The 22,671-nt window shown below is 39.7% G+C and overlaps 1 protein-coding gene across 3 annotated transcripts in view; it reads right to left on the bottom strand.

Annotated features, from left to right (window-relative positions):
• PSEN1 (presenilin 1) overlaps nt 1–22,671 on the bottom strand; it is a 75,503-nt gene that overhangs the window by 24,654 nt on the left and 28,178 nt on the right. For all 3 annotated transcript variants that reach the window (XM_047862214.1, XM_047862216.1, XM_047862215.1), the window contains 5 exons: nt 15,932–16,182; nt 12,951–13,092; nt 6,973–7,040; nt 5,469–5,689; nt 539–637 (listed from right to left, as the gene is read on the bottom strand). In XM_047862214.1, the coding sequence (XP_047718170.1) occupies nt 539–637; nt 5,469–5,689; nt 6,973–7,040; nt 12,951–13,092; nt 15,932–16,182 (781 nt within the window). The remainder of the gene's footprint in view (nt 1–538; nt 638–5,468; nt 5,690–6,972; nt 7,041–12,950; nt 13,093–15,931; nt 16,183–22,671) is intronic.

The raw sequence follows: 22,671 nt of genomic DNA, 5'->3' as shown, positions 1-22,671 counted from the left end.
ACCATTCTTTCAATGAATTAGGGCAAGCTTCACTGGCAGTAAGTGTACATAACAAATGCTCTTTCTTGACATACAAGACTTTAAATGAGAACACTGGCTCCCCATTATCTAAATAGTTCTTCTTCTCTAAGTTTATTTATTTTTGAGAAAGAGAGGGTGAGCTGGGGAGGGGCGGGGAGAGAAAAGAGAGAATCACAAACAGGCTCTGCACCATCAGCATGGAGCTCGAGGCAGGACTCAAACTCACGAACCATGAAATCATGACCTGAGCTGAAATCAAGAATCGGATGCTTAACTGACCGTGCCACCCAGGCACCCCTATTTCTTCTAGTTCTGTATCTATTGAAAACTGTCTTGAACTAGGTTCAAGTGGAAGACAATAGTTACCAAGGAAACAGGAATGTGTAGAAGTTCCCTTAATGTTATCTATGCTTTTAAAATGAGAAAAAGTACGATGATAACGACCACAACCACTTGTCTTTCAGTTCCTATAAATTCTAAGCTGATTACTAACTTAACATTATTCCAAAATACTTACAGGAGTAAATGAGAGCTGGAAAGAGAGTTTCATTTCTTTCCTGAGCTGTTTCAACCAGCATACGAAGTGGGCCTTTTGGACACAAAACAGCCACTAAATCTAGAAAGAGAAAAAAAAATTATTTTTAATCTGGAAAAATATATCAGCTCAACTTGTAAATGGGTCTGCTAGGGAGGAATTAACCAAGGGAAAAGGGGTAATGTCTTATTTAGAGGGGAAGATGTTGAATGAATATGAAATAAACAGCAGGTAAACTGGTGGGGGGGAAGGGACAACCTAAACAAGATACACAAAACCACACAGAAGATCCACGTAAATTTCATTTTGGTTTTGCCTGCTAGTTGGTTAACAGTGTATCATTACTGAGTTCTAAGAATACCTCTTCCCAGTTTGAAGAAAAGAGGCAGAGATAATGACAAGTTCTTATTTCTGCTTATTGGAATTTCCGATCTCCAATAAGCAGAAACAAAGACAAGCCACTTCCAAACAAATCTTATCAGGAGCCACAGATGGAAGCTTTACACTGAGAGGAATTTAATAGAGGGAATTACTCCATTTTTCAAAATATGGAGAGTAAAAGATTCATTCCCTCTCCTTTTTAAAAACAGTGTAGGTACTACTTAGGGATATTTCAAGTAAGAGGGAAGTAAATTTAAACAAAACAAAATAATAAATCTTTGCATGAGAAACTTTAGTATTTCTTTTGTCCTCCTGTCAAAAGCATTTCACAATATGCAAGCCTCAGAATGCATGTGGAGCTGAAAAGTGGCCTATTTCATAAAAATAGCAACTCAGAGAGGAGGAGATTTGCCTCAGCTATTTTTAATTCTATCTCTTTCCATCAACTGCAATTTTTCTTACATTTTCTGTGCCATAAAAATTCAAAACACAGAAGTACAGAAAATTTCAAATATTTAACACTATTAAAATGGGTAGCTACATTTGTCAAGGAAGACTTGACAGCTTGTGTTGACACTGTCATCATTCAGATGCATTTAAGTAAAAAAACCCCTCACACCTGCAAGTGGTCATGTCTCCTTTTATACTACTACCACTCATATACTAAAGCACACAAAGAATTCTCAGCTCTCACTGCTTCCACTTTGATTTGTTTTAAATGACAAAAGGGAAATTTGCCGTGCTCTGAAATAATGAGATTTTCAACCTGTTTGAAGGGGCTGTGTCCTGTAACTATCTCGGTTTTATGACATGCTGCCCCTTACAGAATCGCTAAATGATAAACTCCCTTATTTTTAGAATTAAAGTGACTTAATTTTGTTTAAGAATTTTTAGAACCTGTGTGACAAATTAAAAAATCTTCAGACCTTATAAAAAGGGAGTTGAGAATCACTACTCTAAATGATGGATACAATCTCTTAAAGGAACTCAAAGCTCTGTAGAAATAATTTGTATCATGTATGGTAGAAAGAGGGGTAAATGGGAGAAATAATGTAACACAGTAGAAAGCATACTGGACTTGGGATTCAGATTCTAGATCAAACACTGTAAGCCTGGGCAAATACTTTACTTCTCTAAACTTCAGGTTTGTTAGCAGTAAACAGGAATTATTGCATTGATTATGGGATTTTATATTTTGAAAAATAACAGCTAACATTTGCTAATACTGTTCTAAATGTATTATATGTATTTTTTCATTTACTCTTCACAATAACTAAGATTTAGGGGTTGAGCATTGTGATTAATAACAGACGGCCAATAACTGATAGGAGAGGAGCCTGGTTCTGAACCGAAGGCAGCTGCCTCCATAAGTGGCACTCTTTGTTTTTGGACATAAAAAATAGCACCAGACTCGTTATTACAATTCGCCTGTAATGTCTACTGATAGAAAATGCCACATTCCGTTTAATTAAATTTTAACTTGCTTGTGTATGTCACAACGGTGCTCTGTGAGGCCTGTAGCCTGGGGCTGGTAGGGATGGTGACAGTCCCACTGAAACCCTTGTTCAAGAGCCCAGCATTGTGTACTTTTACAGGTGAGATAGTCACTATTAACAATGTCTGGAACTCTACAGTGGATAAAGTGAGGCCTAGACTGTGGCTTTAATTTGTACAGAGACATGTGTAACCTTGATATATATTCTGGTTATCTGTGAGGCCAGAGATTCTCACATTTTCCTTAAAGAGGAAAACCTTGGATAAGTAATTGCTGTTGCTACCATTGGTGGAACCAGATGACTACACCATTGGCAATGGCCCAGGCGTCTGTAAAAATGCAGAGATGAAGTCACTTGTTGGCTAGGATAAGATGATTGGCTAAAGTTCAGCTAATTTTGCTGACCTCTGGATCCCACTCTCTGATCAAGGATGTCTGGGTTAGGGAACGAAAAGAAGGAGCTCTTTAGTAAGTTTCATCACGTGTGACTTTGATGCTGTCCATCAGGTGTACAAACTCCCACTGCCGTCCACTCGTTTGTTCCCAAAGGGCTTCCCAGGTAGCCACAGGTCTGAGAGAGGGGTGACCTCTTCTAGCACCCTGTCAACCAGCAGGGGACTAAGGATAGAAGGGGCCACCTCTCTTGTAGGTGCAATGCTCCAGAAGGCCCAGACTTGGCTCTATCCTGTAGGTGACATTTCTGTCTTAGCAGGGAGGCCCTGGTAGTTGTCTTGAACTTGCAAAATGCTGCCTCCATGACACACAGAAAGATATGGAGCTCCACAGGTTCAGGGCCTGTGAAAAACTTTTGTTTCCAGGAGAGCTCAATACGTACTCTCCAATTGCCACTCTAATGGTATATAGCAGGAGACTGAGGAGGGCAGTTTCTCACACCAGAATCCACGGGCAACTTCTGATCATAAGTGGTCCAGAGATTTCAGGTGTGAAAGGAGGTTGCCAGAGCTCCTACAGTGAATGATTCTCTGGAGGTAGGGAGAGGGGACATTAAAGGAAGTGACTGTTCTATTACAATTTGGAGATTCTTAGAGCCCTTTATTGTAGGAGGCCCCAATTCAAGATGGGCCAATTTGTTATTAACAGTATAAACAGGCTTAAGTAAAATTTGTAAATGAGGGATAGGTTGCCTCCAGATCCCCAAAACGCCTAAAAAAATATGGGGCTTATTTTAACATTGTGGATATAGGGAGGCTCTGTTGCTATTTCTTGACGGTGTCAGAGATGTAGAAGGCCTCAGTGTGGAGTTATTTCCAGAGACTGTACTGTAAGCCCTGGGTAAGTGAATGGGGTAACTGCTGAAACATCAGCAATGTTCTGGTCTCAAGGCTGTCAAACGCGATAGCACAATGAGAACAGAGCCCCCTGATCTCCCAGGAGCCAGTTAGGGAACCAGACCCCTCTAATTGCCTAGCAGTCCTCGAAACTGCACATCTTCCCTACATGCTTTCTCGTAAACACCAGATGTGTTTTTGGTCTACGTCTGGAGGCTCTTTGGGTTTTCCTCCCATGTTTTCACATTCTTTGATGTTTATACCTGGTGAACATGAAATAAAGACTATGTGCAGTTTGGTGCTGCTGCTGTCTCACCGGTAGAGGCAGCCCTGCACATCCACTCACTCTGAGAACTTTCTCTTCAGTGCGCAGCTACACCTCAGCCCACCAAATAATTTTCAGGAATTCAACTGGGGTGGCAAAGCCTTGTACTATGTATAGGCAATGCACACCCCATTTTTTTTAGCTCCTTTGTGAATATTTGTATATCTCCAATGAGTATGTCAAATGAATCTCTTCAGAGGATAATATCATCAGTGTGATGTTGTATCTGTGCTCCTGGAGAAAGCTGGATGTGGTTAAGATCTAGACAACAAAAATAATACGCAACGGTTACACTGCTGAAGAATTCCATGAGCAGCTAGGTAAAGATCTAGCATGTGTCCCTTTGAAGGTGAAAGCAAACTGCAGCTGTTGAAAAGGCACTGAAGAACATATTAGTAAAATCTCTGCAAAGTATTTACCAGCTGCTGATTAGATGGGGGCCAGAACTGGCCACAACACAGCAATAATAGATGAGTACTCTGCAAACCATCAAGTACTGTACAACCTAAGATCATCATGAAAAGCACAAACAATATATGACTTCTATAGTTCTAGGACTGCTCATATATGAGAACAGAACCAAATTAATTCTATTTCCACAGACTTTTTCTTTATTAATCAAGTGGGGATGGTTAGGATTCCTACTACAGGTCACCTAACATTTTAATAAGCATTTGAATAGCAATAAAAGAGCACTGTCTAATTATAATCAGAGACCACATGCTGACCTCTGAAAATGGATCTCTTTTTGACTTTCGTGCAGGGCGACAGCCACGAAGTACATACCTATACAGCTGCTTTTGTTATTCATGGCAACAGGACATTGTGACTGTTCAGCACCCATGTCATACTGGTTGTTCATGAATTTGAATCTCACACTGCCCACATACGTTTTATTTTTAAAAGAATAATTCTACCCAGGTTACCTTATAAGAAGTAGGTAACCTAATTTTGATTTTAAAAACCAACTGAGCATTTTATGTGTATAAAGTACTCTGCTAGTGTTTTTCAACATATGTTCTGAACTCTTACAACTCTGGGAAGCATCGTTCCCATTTTCCAAATGAGGAAACGGAAGCTCAAAGAGTTTGAGGCACTTTCCTAATGTCACAAAGATACTCAGTGCTAGAGATGGGACTTAAATCTGAGTCCTATAGACTTCTAACCAGAAGTCTATGGATCCTTCCACTAATCCATCACTGGGTTCAACTGGGGGGCACTCAGAAAACATTTTTAAAGAACTTAACCTCAAAACAATGGAGATCTTTATATGAAAAAGATACTATAGCTAATTACTTATTTACTGAAGAGCTATGGGATGTAACAGTTATCACTTTCCTAAGTCAAGATAACTGGAAAAGGAAGGGAAACACACCAGTGAGGTACTTCTGTGATGAACAAAATGTCAGTCTTGAGTTTTACCATATACTGAAATCACAGCCAAGATGAGCCATGCTGTCCACTCTGGGAGGTACTTGATAAATACCAAGGCCATGAGGGCACTGATCATAATGAGATATGCCTGCTGGAGTCGCAGCGGCCCTTTCCAGTGAATGGCAATCATTCCCACCACACCAAAATTCCAGATCAGGAGTGCAACAGTAATGTAGTCCATGGCAACATTGTAGGTTTTAAACACTTCCCTGAAAAAAATTAAACAGAAATCTAAAAAGATTTATATATAGTAATTTTCATCAAAGCATTGTTTAGAACTATGGTTCCCCCAAATTAGATATTCCTATCTCACCTTCATATTTTCATATCTTATTATCAACTGTGCTATTAATAGTTTCCTTTAAATTAGTTCACTTTTCCCCTCAAGTTGAGCTTATTTATTTTTCTTTTTTTTATTAAAAAAAATTTTTTTTTAAACGTTTATTTATTTTTGAGACAGAGAGACAGAGCATGAACGGGGGAGGGTCAGAGAGAGGGAGCCACAGAATCTGAAACAGGCTCCAGGCTCTGAGCTGTCAGCACAGAGCCTGATGCGGGGCTCGAACTCACAGACTGTGAGATCATGACCTGAGCCGAAGTCGGACGCTTAACCGACTGAGCCACCCAGGCACCCCTATTTATAATTCTTTGAAAGAGAGAGAGTGAGCACAAGCAGGGGAGGGACAGAGGGAAGGAGAGAAAGAGAATCTTAAGCAGGCTCCACACCTACCACAGAGCCCCTGACATGGGGCTTGATCTTACAAATATGAGATCATGACTTGAGCCAGGTACTTAACCAGCTGAGCCACTCAGGTGCCCCAAGCTGAGATACTGTTTAGGCGCAGGTCACAATCTCACAGTTTATGAGTTCAAGCCCCGTGTTGGGGTCCGCACCGATGGAACAGAGCCTGCTTGAGATTCTCTCTCTCCCTCTCTCTCTGCCCCTCCCCTCCTTGATCTCTCTCTCTCTCAAAATAAATAAAAATAAACTTTAATATTTAACTAAAATAGATTAATTGAAAAATTAAACATGTGGGGAGCCTGGGTGGCTCAGTCAGTTGAGCGTCCGACTTCGGCTCAGATCATGATCCCACAGCTTGTGGGTTCGAGCCCTGCATGGGGCTCTGTGCTGCCAGTTCAGAGCCTGGAGCTGCTCTGCATACTGTGTCTCTCCTCTCTCTGCCCCTCCCCGACTCGTGCGCACTCTCTCTCAAAAATAAAGAATGATAATAATAAAATTAAACACGCAAAATAAATTTTATAGCTAGGACATATGATGTTATCAAGAAATTTAGTGTAGCCATTAAAAAAATATATATACATAGATATTTTACAATACTAACCAGCCTTATATATACCAGGTACAAACTATATATAAAAACAATTATAATTTAAGAGTAATTCATCAACAAAGTACGTGGCTTTAAGTCACAGTTATATAGATCAAACAGATTTAATTCCTGAAAAACAGACCAAATATTTCACCACTTACCCCAAGTAAATGAATGAGAAAAAGAACAGCAACAACAGAGATGAAATAATAAGCCAGGCATGGATGACCTAGAAAAGAAAGCAGTTCAATGTAACTGACAGATACCATAACCCTACAAAAAGGCAAATTTCTTACTTCAAAAATAATGTATTATTTCTGTATGTGTTATGGTTTTCAAATGGCAGAACTCAAACTGATTTTGGGATCAGTGCATACTTCTATTAGAACTCTTTGGTGCTGAACTACTACAGAAGAGAAAATTCAGCAAGACATATACAGACCTTGTTCCTTTACAAATATATGAAAATTAAAAAACAATTTTTTTAATGTTTATTTTTGAGAGAGACAGAGTGCAAGTGGGGGAGGGGCAGAGAGAGAGGGAGACACAGAATCTGAAACAGGCTCCAGGCTCTGAACTGTCAGCACAAAGCCCAACGTGGGGCTCAAACCCACGAGCTGCAAGATCATTACCTGAGCCAAAGTCGGACGCTTAACCAACTAAGCCACTCAGGTGCCCCAGAAATATGTGAAATTTTAAAAATAATACAGTCTAAAATAAATTATCAATTCATTTGACTTTTGGGGAACCAAAGGTCCACATTTAAACTTTAAAGGAGCAATATTTTCAATGGAAATTTTTCGTGGTATTTCTGAAATAAATGGAAAAAACTGAATACAATAAAATTGAAAATCAGATATTCCATTAGGTGACTTGTATATGCATACATTAACTGTATTAACAAAAATAAGCCTTTAAATTATATAACCATTTGATGAAATATTCAGAATCTAAAGTTTCAGTAAGTATTAGAACACTTTCTATTTTATTTAACATGGTTCATTACTAAGTAGTAATATTACGAATTCTTTGGAACACTTCTAAGTCCATCATCATGCACAATTCATACAGCACTATACAAATATTAGTCACTATTACTCATGTACAGCTTATGAATATGAGAGATAGAATCAGAATTTGACTTTTGTCATCTGTTACACAGATGAACATTTTAAATGTTAATTTTATGTAACAGGTGTATTTGGGAAAATACAATACAACCCAGGGAGCCTGGAGATTTTAAGAACAGAATGGAGAAGCACAAAAAAAAAAAAAACTGTCAAGTAATTTCTAACCAAATTGAAATTATTTTGAGGTGGATACACCCATTATATGCTTCAATCTTTCAATGAAGCTTATTGTTTAATGACAGAAGTTACTTAACCAGTAAATTTTCCAAACATAGTCTCTTACAGAGTATTATTTTGTCTTCATTAAAAAAAAAAAAAACTCCCACACCCACCTCCCAGATCCAGTTGTTCCAATAATCAGGCTCTAAGCTATCAAAATCTAGTTGTGATTAAAATGTATGTTAGTTTTTCTTTCTCTTGTGGTTCTGTTTTGATTACCCAAGGTGATCTATGATTGTCAATGCCTTTGAAAGATTTCTGCTGCCTCTTTTTCTTTAGAACAACTTTATAAAATGGTACAATTTGGGGAAAAGTCAAAGGAATGGCTTTACATGGAAGCTGGTATTCCTTGGACATCTGAATAATCTAAACTGACTACCTGAATACAACAAACTTAATTTCTAGTGTTCTTTCATAAAAATTTCCCCCAACAATGTATTATAAAAATTTTTTCAAACATACAGCAAAGTTTAAAGAATTTCACAGTGAATATCCAGCTACCATTCACATTTTGCTATACTTGGCTTTGCAGCATTTCTATCCAGTTCGCCATCTATTAGTCCTTTTTACTTTTAATACATATCAAAGTAAAGTGAAGACACCTATACACTTCCCTCTGAATACTTCAACTTTAGCAAAATATTCTAAAGGGAGCCCTTCCTCTGGTTGGTCTGCAGAAAACCCAGTAAAGCTGAAAGAGCAAAAAGCAACCTCCTTGAGGGCTTCCCAGTCCCTCATGCTCCCAAGTCTCAGCTACAGAAAAAATCCATTACAAAACTAAAAAGTTATATAAAATATTACAAAACAGAAGAGCTTTAACCAGTGGAAGATGTACATTGGTACCCCGTATTAAGTGCTGAATTAAAAAGCAGGAGTAAACACTGAATACTAGAAATTCTCATCTTTCTTGAGATAAGCTCTTTGTTTTTTCAGCAAGGGAACATGGGGGCATTATTTTAAGAAAGCATTTATCTGAAAAGAAAAGCAACATATATGCATAATATTGAGAAGATAAACACTAAAAGAAGGAAACAATTCCCACTGATTGGGGACAAAGTTGTTAATTAACTTTTTTTTTTTTCAGGTATGTTTTCTGTCTGCATGTATAAAGACCTTTTAACAATATTAGAATCAAGTAATATATAGTTTAATATTCTGCCTTTTAAAAAATTTTTTAGTTTATTTTGAGAAAGAGCGAGCAAGCAAGAGAGGGGTAGAGAGAGAATTCCAAGGAGGCTCCGTGCTGTCAGTGCAAAGCCTCCTTGGAATTCTCTCTCTGCCCAATGAGAGGCTTGATCTCATGAACTGTGAGAGATGACCAGAGCTGAAATCAAGAGTCGGATGCTTAACCAACTGAGCTACCCAGGTGCCCCTTAACCTTTTCTTATTTAACCTTTTCTTATTCCCAATTTCTTAGGGAAGAATTACAATTTCCAATTTTTTCTCAATTGTAACTTATGCTAGGATAAATATCTTAGCATGCACATATTTTCCTGCATTTCAAATTCTTTATTTCAGATATATCATGAAAGCAAAATTATGGAATCAAAGTGTACAGACTCTTATTACTGACTATTGATATATATTGGCTTAGTGACTTCACACACAAAAAAGCCTGTATTAATCTTTACCAAGTCAAGAGGTGAAATGTATCAATTTGTTATTCTAATGTTTCTTATTTTTCTATTGAGGAAACATATATACACATCTCTCTGTTTCTCTCCTGGCCATCTACATTTCCTTTGTAATTCCTGTGGCTTGGGTTTCTAAAAATTTATAGGATGTTCCTAATTTTTTTTCCTTTTTATAAAGATTTCTTTTTTTTTTTTAAAGTAATCTCTACACCCAATGTGCGGCTCAAACTTACAAGCCAGAGGTCAAGGGCCACATGCTCTACCAACCAAGGCAGCCGCCCCTACGTAGGAGCCAGGCGCCCCTACGATGTTCATAATTTTCTTAATAGTTTGAAAGGGCTCTTCATATTGTAAAGATATTAGCCCTTTGTCTGTAATAATGGTTTTTGGTCACTAATGTTATGATTTTCTGAATTATTACCTGAATTCAAAGCCTCTTCTGATGATGACTAAATAGCACTTGCCCTTTTTCTAGAACATCAGGTGGTAAAACAGGCTTTTTTTCCCCATCTTGCAAAAATCCCTAGTTCAGCTTTCCTGTGCTAAAGGCTCTGAAAGAAAAGAGCCATGCTTCAGTGTAGAACAGCAGGCATCTCCTCTAAACCCTGAACTAGCCAGGCCGGAAATCATGTGCTTTTGGTAAGTTATATAGTTTCATCTATAACCTGATATGTAATAATTAACTGCCTTTTCAGTTTCTACCTTTTTAAAAGTTTGTTTGGTCTTTTAGCTTCTTGTGCTTCTCACAGACATTGCACAACCAACCACTGACATAACAAATCTTCAGGGTTTATTTCCAAACAGGTCCTGGCAAGTTTCTGAATTTCTGACTCAAAAGCTCCTTTTATTTTACTCTAGGAATCAAAGTAAACAACTTGTTCCTATAGAATTGGCTGTGCCTGCTAAGACTTGAACTTAATGTTAAAAAGCAAAACAAAACAACACCCATGAACAAATAAATGTAGAAATGTGGCTGAAAATAAACCCTTGCATACTTTCTAAAAGAGTTACATGAGATGTAACTAAAAGATGCACAAAACTGACCAAAAATGTATCAAGAGAGGTTCGAGGTGCCATGGAGTAAAAGCACACCTACCCTGTCTCTCCTGCCAAACGCAACCATAAAACTTGGAGAGAATGCATGCAGCTGCTAGGTGAGGACTCTGAAAAGTGAACAGAGTCAGGTGGGCTGGGGAATGAGAAATAAGTTGATCACTTTTTCCCCTCCAGTACTATCCTCCTCCATTAGAATTCAGTGCAGCTCTGACTGGGCATTAGCAAGACAGTGAGAGCTCTAGAAGCCTAGTTCTGGAAAGGAACAGGAAAGAGGTCTCCTAACAAAAAAGAGAATGCACAAATCTCAATTTTGGGTTTTTCCTTTCACCATTCTCTCACATTCAGCTCTCAAAGAATCCTGTGGGGGTGGCAGTGGGGGTTGCAGGAGCCTAAAGTTCAGAGGGGAAGTTTCCTCTGTAACCTGGAGGAGCTGTACTTCCCAGAGAGTGGGGCACATTGCACTTGTTTCATTTCTGTCCTCCCACTTCGTGGCCCCATCATTGGTAAAACAAAGCCCCGTCATTGGTAAAATAAAGTCATTTCTAGCTGGAGGAATGGAAAAGGGAGGCCAAAAAACCCAAAAAGTACCAGGGAGATCACAGAAAGGAAGAAGCTTAGCAAAGCAAACTTTTAAAGCTGTTATGACCTTATTGGTCCTTCCTCAAGGTGTACAGGTGTGGTTATGACCCTAAACAGGATACAGACTCCCCATAAAATGCAAAGAAGAAAAGTACCATGTAATCTAGATAAGAGTCACAAAGTGAGTCCAGCAGAGCAGAAACATGGACCTAGTAAGTAAACACAGGCAGACAAAGTTATTGTCATGAAGATACTGAAACGGGGAGGAGAATGCTTTGCAGCAAGGGTTTACATCATTCGCTCTTTGGTTTTCTGAGTATTAATGACACTTGCCATCGTCATACACACCTGTCTTCCATCTTTTCCACTTGCTAACAATGTCAAGACTACAGATGGCCAACACTTAGGTTCACACTCCCACCCACTCAAACTTTCAACAAGCAAGGTTAAATTCTGCATAATTTTAAAGTTCGTGAACACTGGAAAGGTATTTGATCTTACTAACAAATTAAGGCATTTTGTTTCATCTATAAAAATTAAAATTCAATGCTGGTAAATGTAGGGTAAGACATTCTCATTCTCTACTAGTGTTAAGTACAAACTGATACTATCATTTTGAAAAAGGAATTTTGCACACCATAATGGTTAAAAATATGCAAATAATTCATCCCTGAAATTCTGTGTCTAGGATTTTACCCTAAGGAAATAATGTGAAAAACTGAAATAGCTCCACAAAGACATTCATTGTTTAGAATAGCAAAAAACTGGAAACAACTTAAATGTCCAACATCAGGGAGATTAGGGAAAGTAAATTACAATACGCTCATTGAGTCAAATGTTATGTAGCCTTTAGACATATTTTCTGAGAATTTATAATATGGAAAAATGCCTATCCCAAAGTAAAAGTTAAGAAAGGACACATACTGATTATACATTTTATCTTAACCATGTTAAAGAATATACAGAAATAAATAGAAGGAAATCGAGTAGACTTCAATATTTGGAAAGTTATCATTCATTTCTTTTCTTTGAGAAAGACCCTAAAGGCTCATGACTTATAATAATTTGTGATTTTTCTGAGGCACGCATCTGAAATATGTGCCAGGTGGCAAAAATTCAAGAGTGAATCCCTTAGCTAGCAGGTGAGCTAAGTGGGCAGAGGCTGGGAGTGTTGGGCCTGTGTCTTTCCTGCACAATCTCCCCTGCCCTTATTTCCCAAGGAAAGAACTAGTGCTCCTGCAGGAGAGATAGTAAGGGAATGGATGGCTCCCAATACAGAAGTGGGAATATAACCAGTCACCAATGAGTTTAACACCAGGGTCTGAAGGAGGCTCTACTGGCCTGTACTCAAGAAAATCTGAAAATTAAAAATTAAATTTTTAAAGTTAAACTAAAAATTAAAAAAAAATTAAAACTTAAAATCAAATCAGTTCTACAACATAAGACCCTTTTGTACAAGACAGGAAAACCCAATCACAAAAAGAACATGGTAGAAACCAAAGCTCCATATCTCACGCTCACCTTATAGCACCTGTATTTATACAGAACCACCAGGAGAATAGTCATGACAACAATGACGCTGATCATGATAGCAGCATTCAGAATTGAGTGTAGGGCTCTCTGCCCCACGGTCTCGGTGTCTTCTGTGAATGGGGTATAGATTCTGTAATAAAACAAAACACAAAAGCCCCAGGTCAAACCACATACCCTCTCCTTGTCTTGTTTCTTTGATTCAAACTGGTATCTTTAAGTGACCTTTTTTCCATCTCAGCAATCTAGCCAAGAATTTTAGCTAAGAAAATTAGCTATACTTTAAATTAAGTGCTTTAGGGTTGCCTGGGTGGCTCAATTGGTTAAGCATCTGACTCTTGGTTTCAGCTCAGGTCATGATCTCATGGTTCATGAGATCGAGCCCCACGTTGGACTCTGTGCTGACCAACGTGGGGCTCGTTGCAGAACCTGCTTGGGATTCTCTCTCTCTCCCTCTCTCTCTGCCCCTCCATGACTCCTGCTGTCTCTCTCTCAAAATAAATAAACTTCAGAAAATAATAAATAAATAAATAAATAAATAAATAAATAAATAAATAAAGTGCTTCAAGATAAAAAGAGATATCCAAAATATGGAGAGGTGGACTTCCGTGAACCAGACACTGGCTCCATCTAGTGGATGCTTTATATTGAAATAATTACTCCTCAAATGTTCTCTCTCCATAGCTTATTAGCAATTTGTTAAAGAACTGGGTTCTGCCATATACCGAGGCTACAAATAGTTGTCAGAGGAAGAGGGCTTATAATACAGTGGCTTACAATTATTTTTTTTCACCTATAGGAACTGTTCTGATATAATATATCCATCTTCCCCTTGGTTTCTCATTCACATAAACATGCTTTTATTCCAGGTCCTCAGTCTCCCAGCTAAAAGACTTTTTTCTGACTTCTTTACAGTTAGGTGTGGCCACGAGGCTAAATATGGTCAATGAGTTATAAGCGGATATGTTGTGCTGAACTTCTAAGAAAGGCGTTAATTCTGCTGAGATGTCTTATATCCTCTTCTCTGCCACTCCTTCCTGCTTCCTGTTGTCTGATTTGAAGCCTAGAGCTCCAGTACCAATAAGGAACCTTGAATAACATAAATGATAGAAGCTAAAGGAAAAGGAAAGAAGACTGAATCCTTGAAAAATGTGAAGTCACTATACCAATCTGGACTGAGTACCCAATACCACTCTCTGGGAAACAGATAAAATATGTATACCATTTAAACCAGTTGTTTTCATTTCCTGTAACAGGGTCAGGCAACTTTCTGTAAAGAACTAGAGAGTACACATTTTTTAAATTTTATTTTATTTCATTATTTATTTTAGAGACAGAGAGAGAGTGCAGGCATGGGTGGGAGGGAGGAGGAGGAAGAGGAGGAGGAGGAGGAGGAAGAGGAGGAGGAGGAGGAGGACAAGAAGAAGAAGAAGAAGAAGAAGAAGAAGAAAGAGAGAGAGAGAGAGAGAGAGAGAGAGTGAATTTTAAGCAGACTCCACACTCTGCACAAAGCCCAATGCAGGACTCGATCCCACAACCCTGGGATCATGACCTGAGCTGATATCAAAAGTAGGGATGCTCAACTGACTGAGCCACCCAGGCACCCCAAGAGAGTACATATTTTAAATTTTGCCATATGGTCTCTGTTCCAACCACTGAACCCTGTCATTGTAGTATGAAGTCAGTATGAAGACAGCCATAGACAATATATAAATGAATGAACATGGTTGTGTTTCAGTAAAAGTTTATTTATAAAAACAGGTGGCAGGCAGATCTGTCCTTCGGACTATGGCTTACTAACCCTTGTTCTGTAACATGTAGCCCAAACTAACTCTAACGTATACAGATAATATTACCTAGTCTCTTTTGGCTACTGTCTCCAATCCCTGCCCTTTACTCATTATCTTAGCGTTTCTTCCAAAACATTACAAGTTTGGCTTTCAGAATACCACACAGTTCGCTAATTTCAAATTCCAAAATTCACTTAAAACTCTGTTTGAGCCCAATGGGAGTCCCTGAGACAGAACTAGGTGAATCTGAAAGCATTTTTCTTAAAGGCAAAGGGGTCGTACCAACAGCACCAGAGAATCAACACAACAGTCTCCCAAGAGTCTAGAGAATGCCAGCTTGTATTAATTCTTCATCCTTTCATTTAACGACTTTTTACTGAGCATTTATTACATAACTAGCCCTGGACACTAGTTGCCCTCATAAGCCTTACAGTATAGAAGGAAACCAGGCTTTAAATACTGTAAATAAATAACAGATTTGCATCTTGTGACAGGTGAAAAAGAACAGGTTGCTATGAGAAAGAACATCAGGAAGGACCTAATTCTCTTATGAGGATCAGGGCAATTATCTTTGAGTACTTAGACATTTAAGGGAAGATGAGAAAGATGAGAGGAATTAATCCATCGAAGTTGAAAAGGAGGAGCACCTGGGTGGCTCCATAGGTTGAGCATCTGACTCGGTTTTGGCTCATGTCACGATGATCTTGCGATTCATGGGACTGAGCACAGAGCCTGCTTGAGATTCTTTCTCTCCCTCTCTCTCTGCCCCTCCCCCAATCACACACACATATGCTCCCTCCCTCTCTCTCTCTCTCTCTCTCTCAAATAAACATTTTTTAAAAAGCCAGAAAAGGAAAGAACCTTCCAGCAGAACAATGGGACCAATGGCCCTGAGGTGGAAAAAAATCAATATTCAATTCTTTACCTGCTCAATTCCAAATAAATTCAGCTCTATCCAGTGATACCATACATGAAATAAGATTCTGTAGCTCTCATTTTCTCTACTTAAAGCATCAAGTAATAATCACCCCTCATTATCTCAACTGCTTCTGGCTGTCCGAGAGAATGAACTCTCTAGCCTTTGTGCCCCTTCAGAGCAGAGGCCACCAAAGTGATAATGACACAGAATGAAGAAAAGCCATATCAGCCTTGAGAATGATAAAACAAAACACTCATACATACAGCTGTCCATCCTTCCGGGTATAGAAGCTGACTGATTTGATGGTAGCCACGACCACCACCATACAGAGAGTCACCGGGACAAAGAGCATGATCACATGTTTGGCGCCATATTTCAACGTCAGCTCTTCATCTTCTTCTTCATCTTGTTCCACCACCTGCCGTGAGTTACCCTGGGGTCGTCCGTTAGATAGCTCAGGGTTGCCACGCCTCCGCCTTTCACTGCTATGCTCAAGCCGTTCTCTACTGTCATTCTAAAAGCACAAGAGGAACTATTTTCAGTAAGTCAGACTCCCCAGAATCAAGGTATTCTATATTAAACACAGAAAACATAACAATTAGACCTGAGATTAAGAAGAGGCCCATCATTACTTGAGTTCTGAAAGTCTGAGGCAAAAAGAATCAATTCACAAGAGATGTGCAGTTTAAAAGTCTAGATTTTATTCGCCACTGACCAGTGAAGGAACCCAGGTCCTCTCTCTCACCTGGCTCTTAGTTTACCTCATTCTCACCTTCCATTCTCAACCTAAAGCAATTGTACTCATCCTCTGAGGTTTGGCTTAAAAACTGACACCTGCATGAAACATGCTAATGCTTACAAGCACAGTAATCTCACCTTTCTCAAAATTATAAAGTGCTTTCTATCTGAGGTTTCTTTCATACCAGTTTTACAAGGAACTGTCTCACCTTCTTAATTTTAAGTAAGCTCTACACCCAATGTGGGGCTTGAACTCATCACCCGGAGATCCAGAGTAGCATGCTCCACCGCTGAGCCAGGCAGGCACCCTTCACCTTCATTATTAATAAGATTTAAAATCCCTGTGCTGGGGGCACCTGGGTGGCTCAGTCGAGTGTCTGACTTTGACTCAAGTCATGATCTCATGTCTATGGGTTCAAACCCAGTATTGGGCTCTGTGCTGACGGTTCAGACCCTGAAGCCTGCTTTGGATTCTGTCTCCCTCTCTCTTTGCCCCACCCCTGCTTGCGCTCTCTCAAAAAATAAAACGTAAAAAAAAGTTAAAAAATAAACAAAATCCTTATAGTGATATACAAGGGATCTATTTCTTACAATTTCATGTAAATCTACAATTCTCTCAAAAAATTTAAGTAGGGGCATTGTGGGTGGCTCAGTCAGCTGGGCGTCTGACTTTGGCTCACGTAATGATCTTATGATTTATGAGTTACAGCCCTGCATTGGGTTCTGTGCTGAGCTCAGAGCCTGGAGCCTGCTTCAGATTCTGTCTCCCTCTCTCTCTGACTCTCCCCCACTTGTGTTCTCTCTCTCAAAATAAACATTTAAAAAAGTGTACAAAAATTATTTAAAGGATTTTTAAAAATCTTTAGAGAGAGATAAAATTAGGCCTTATACAATTCTGATACCCCTCACCTTGCCTGTATTAGAGGGAACAATAAATATTTGATGAATGACAGAATAAAACTAGAACCTTCCTTAGATTCTACTTTCCTCAGTCTCTTAATCCAAACACTATTTTCATCCTTATCCTGGGTTTACCCTTTCTTACTCTTCAAGTTCAACTTCCTTTTTGTTATCATTGTTCATATATTTTTTAAATTTAAATTCAAGTCAGTTAACATACAGTGCAGTATTGGTTTCCGGAGTAGAAACCAGTGATTCATCACTTACATATAGCACCCAGAGCTCATCCCAACAGCACCCTCCTTAATACCCATCACCCATTTAGCCCATCCCCCCACAGACCTCCCCTCTAGTAACCCATTTCTTGTCTGTATTTAAGAGGCTAATATGGTTTGCCTCTCTCTCTCTGTTTTTATCACATTTTATTTTTCCTTCCCTTCCCCTATGTTCATCCATTTTGTTTCTTAAATTCCACATATTTGTCTTTCTCTGTCTTACTTCGCTTATCACTGTTCATATCTAAAACTCAGTTTTTGTAAAGGGGAGAGTGGATACCAAGAGTATTAACAACAGTAATAAAAATAATAAATAACAGGAGAAAAAGAACAACACTCCTCTTCCCAGATAAGTACAGAATAGGAGATGAAAACAGACTGATAGTCACTGTTGCTGGTAAAACGTAATCCGCTTGGTTAAGCACCCTACTCTTGGTTTCAGATCAGGTCATGATCTCGCGGCTCGTGGGTTCAAGCCCCACATCAGGTTCTGTGATGTAATTTGGAGCCTGCTTGGGATTCTCTCTCTCTCTCTCTCTCTCTCTCTCTCTCTCTGCCCCTCCCCTACCCACATTGTGTCAGTCTCTCTCCAAATATACAAATACACTTAAAAAAAAAAAAAAGAAGAAGAAGAAGAACAACAACAACAACAACAACAGCAGGTTCTCTTAGGGGCACTTAGGTGGCTCAGTCTGTTGAGTGACCAACTCTTGATTTTGGCTCAGGTCATGATCTTACAGTCATAGGATTGATCTCATGGGTGTGGGATTGAGCCCCATGTGTGGAGCCTGCTTAAGATCCTCCCTCTCCCTCTTTCTCTGCCCCTTCCCTGCTTGCACATATGTGCACGTGTGCGCTCTCTCTCTCTCTCTCTCAAAATAAAGAAAGAACAGGTTCTCTTGGGAAAATCATGTGAGAACATGCCACTTTTACCTTGTTTTTGACTAAGTATTACTGTTATTCATTAAAAATACATTATAATCTTAATAACAGCTTAACATTATTACAATGTACTGGAGATTGTGATATGTGCTTTATGTTAAATTCTCACAGCCTCTCGTCATCACCACTTTATAGACAGGGGAATGGCCATAGCTAGAAAGCATTACAGAGAGGGTTTGAACCCAGGCATGCCCAACTACAGATATCAAGCTCTTTTAAAAAAAAATTTATTTTTCATTTTTGAGAGAGAGAGAGAGAGAAAGAGAGAGAGCGCGCGTGCGCATGCCTGAGTGGGCAGGGGCAGAGAGACAGAATCTGAGGCAGGCTCCAGGCTCTGAGCAAACAGCACAGAGCCCAGCATGGGGCTTGAACCCATGAGCCACGAGATCATGACCTGGCCCAAGTCAGACGCCCAACGGACTGAGCCACCCAGGAGCCCCCCAGAAAACAAGCTCTTAACCACCTCTCAATGTGCTGTTCACAAGACAACATGGGAGCTCTGCAGACTCAGTGTGGGCTGAGTTTGCTTTTACTTTATTTGGATATATTCATCCCATAAGTAATTATCAAAATTCTATATTCTAGGTACTATACTGTGGCAATACTGAAATTAAAAAGATCTAGATGCTGTCCTCAAAAAGATCACAAAGTTAGCTTTAATACAGGATAACTATTACAACAGAGACATGAACAAAGTGCTGCAGGACTGATCATTCCATGCGGTCAAGAAAGGCAAGGTAAAGATACAATTCTTGAGCAGAAGAGTGACTGTGGTGAATGGAAGGTGAATGGGCTCCAAGCAGACATGACTGTGGGACTGAGGTGTGAAGTTAAAGAGCAAGGCCTACACAGAAAACCAGTGAGTACGCCTGAGCTGGCTGGGAAACAGTCTGTGAGGGCTGCTTGCAGGAAAAGGTTAGGAACAGGTTGTAAAGAACCTCATTTGCCATGCCCAAGGTCTTTAGACTTTGTCCTGTAGACAATAAAAAGTCATAAAAATTGCTGCGGTGCCTGGGCAACTCAGTCAGTTAAGTGTCAACTTCAGCTCAGGTCATGATCTCACGGTTTGTGCGTTCGAGCCCCACGTAGGGCTCTGTGCTGACAACTGGGAGTCTGGAGACTGCCTCGGATTGTGTGTCTCCCTCTGTCTCTCTGCCCTTCCCTAGCTCTTGCTCTCTCTCTCTCTCCCCCCTGCTCTCTCAAAATAAATAAATAAATAAAATTTATTTTTGGATTTTTATTTATTTATTTTTAGGTTTTTTTCCTTTCATGTGTTTTATTTTTATTTATTTATTTATTTTTATTTTTTTTTTTTTCAACGTTTATTTATTTTTGGGACAGAGAGAGACAGAGCATGAACAGGGGAGGGGCAGAGAGAGAGGGAGACACAGAATCGGAAACAGGCTCCAGGCTCTGAGCCATCAGCCCAGAGCCCGACGCGGGGCTCGAACTCCCGGACCGCGAGATCGTGACCTGGTTGAAGTCGGACACTTAACCGACTGCGCCACCCAGGCGCCCCTATTTATTTATTTTTAATATATGAAATTTATATTGTCAAATTGGTTTCCATACAACACCCAGTGCTCATCCCAAAAGATGCTCTCCTCAATGCCCATCACCCACCCTCCCCTCCCTCCCACCCCCCATCAACCATAAATAAATTTTAAAAAATTAATTTAAAAAGTCATAAAAATTGTTAAGGTTGAGGAAGTGACACATTAGATTATGTTTCATTTTGGAGAAACCTGGTAGAGTGATGACGAAAAACAGATGTATAAGAGGTATTTCAGAAGCAGAACTGACCAGGTTTTGTGGCAAATTCCATGTGGATGGTCAGGAAGGAGTCAAGGATGATCCTAGAGGTTTCTAGCATAAGGGACTAGGAAGGTGGTAATGGCACTAACAGAGCAAGGAACACAAGAAGATGGGCAGGCTGAAGGAAAGATAGGTTTATGTGAGGCACCTGCAACCAGGCAGCAAAGTCCAAGGGTAGTTAAGAATACCAAGCCCAAGGGCACCTGGGTGACAATCAGTTGAATGTCTGACTCTTGACTTCGGCTCAGGTTTGAGTTCGAGCCCCTCATCAGGATCTGCAATGACAGCGCAGAGGCTGCTTGGGATTCTCTCTCTCCTCTCTGCCGCTACCTTGATCACATGCTCTCTCTCAAAATAAATAAACTAAAAAAAAAAGTTAAAAAAAAATTCCAAGCTCAGAAGGGAGTTGGGGGAAGTCATTAGTTTCTATAGTTATGTAAATGGATGAAATCTCAGGGACAGTGTATAGATGGAAAGCAGGAACAGTATGGACTTGCTGGTCATTATGTAATGCAACAAGGGGGGTGGGGCAGACAAAGGGGGATGACGACCAAGGAGAGAAGTGAATAACCTCTAAACTTCAGCAGCAGGTGATAGGAGAAACACCAGCCAAAGAGATTAAGAGAATAGGGGGGAGCCTGGGCAGCTCAGTCAGTTAAGTGTTTGACTCTTGATTTCAGCTCAGGCCACGCTCGCACTGCTGGTGGGTTTTCAAGCCCCACATCGGGCTCTGTGCTGGCAGTGCGGAGCCTGCTTGGGATTCTCTCCTGCTCCTCCTCTGCTCCTCCCCTGTTCATGCACACTCTGACTCTCGCTCTCTCAAAGTAAATAAGTATTAAAGAAAAAAAGAATGCTACATTAAAAAAAAAAAAAAGAATAGGGGAGAGGAACCCAGGAACCCAGAAATTCCAGGAACCAATACATCACAGAAGCCAAAGGAGAAGTACATTTCAGAGGTGTCATCAAAAGTCAGGCTGTATGAGAAATGAAAAGCCACCGAATTTAGCAGCAGGAAGTTGGCCAATATTTTTACAAAAGTAATAAAGTTAAGAGGGAAGTCAGATCATAAATCATAATAAACTGGGGAATGAATGGAAACTGAGAAATTAAAGGCAATCATTCTTTGAAGCAAAAAAATTTTTAAAAGATGTGACAACAGAAGGGATTCACATTTGAAAACATTTTAGGGGTGTTAGAGATTTGAATGTACTTATCAAGTCACAGTATAGAGTTAGGACTAGTGGAAGAGACTGATGATATAAGCCAGGGAATAGGGTAGGGGATAAATGGGGGGGAACAAAGGATCGAGGAGTTGGCCTTACAAAGGAACTGATGCCCTCTACTTCAGCCTGGAGGTCAGGAAGTAACTATTTGACCTCACAGAGAAAGTATTTATGAAGATTCTCAAACCCTATGAGGAATGGGAAGGAAACTATTCCAAAGCACCAAAGGTAGAAATATATATACCACTCAACAAGAAAGATAATTTTTGCTGAACACACATCACTGGAGTGGCCAAGTCCGGTAGGAAGGAAATGAAGGCTCGGGAAGACAGGGACACAGTGTGACGAGTAGCTGAGGAGCAAAGAGTTGAGGGAATTCATATTTCTATTTTCTCTAAAGGAGGTGATGAAGTCATATGCTGATAAGAATGTTATGTTTGTGACTAGTGTTCAGCAATACAATTATAACCAACTTAATGGGTCGATTAATGTGCAGAATAAACTAAAATACAAATATGGGTGCCTAGGGGGCTTAGTCTGTTGCGTCCAACTTTGGCTCAGGTCATGATCTTGAGGTTCTGAGTTAGAGACCCACATCAGACTTGTTGCTGTCAGTGCAGAGCCGTCTCGGTTTCAGATTCTCTGTCTCCCTCTCTGCCCCTCCCCAGACTGCTCTCTCTCTCTCTCAAAAATAAACATTAAAAAAAAAAACCTAACATACAAATAATAATAGCTCTCTCTATATAGTATTTGATCATTTACAAAACATGCTCACATCATCTCATTTATTCTTTTCCTATGTTGAAAAAGATTTTGGTAGATGAACACTAAAACAATTTGTTCAAAATCTCAAGTCCAACAGCAGAGGCAGGAATCAAATTGAAGTCTCTGGCTTTTGAAATCTGTTCTTTCTAGGGCACCACAGCTGTCCTATTAGGCTCCATGAACAGTGTAATTGGGTAAGTCTAGCATGAAAGAGGCAATCATAGTATGTTCTTTCACAGTACTCAACTGGATGTTCCAGTTTATAATGAACGCCAACCCCACCCTGCCCTACCCTTGAAGCTGATATGGGATGCTAGAGCACTAATGAACCCTTCCTCTTTATAG

Source organism: Prionailurus viverrinus, chromosome B3 (genome assembly GCF_022837055.1).
Source record: "Prionailurus viverrinus isolate Anna chromosome B3, UM_Priviv_1.0, whole genome shotgun sequence".
NCBI classification, from domain to species: domain Eukaryota; kingdom Metazoa; phylum Chordata; class Mammalia; order Carnivora; family Felidae; genus Prionailurus; species Prionailurus viverrinus.
This window is presented reverse-complemented; position numbering and strand designations above follow the sequence as displayed.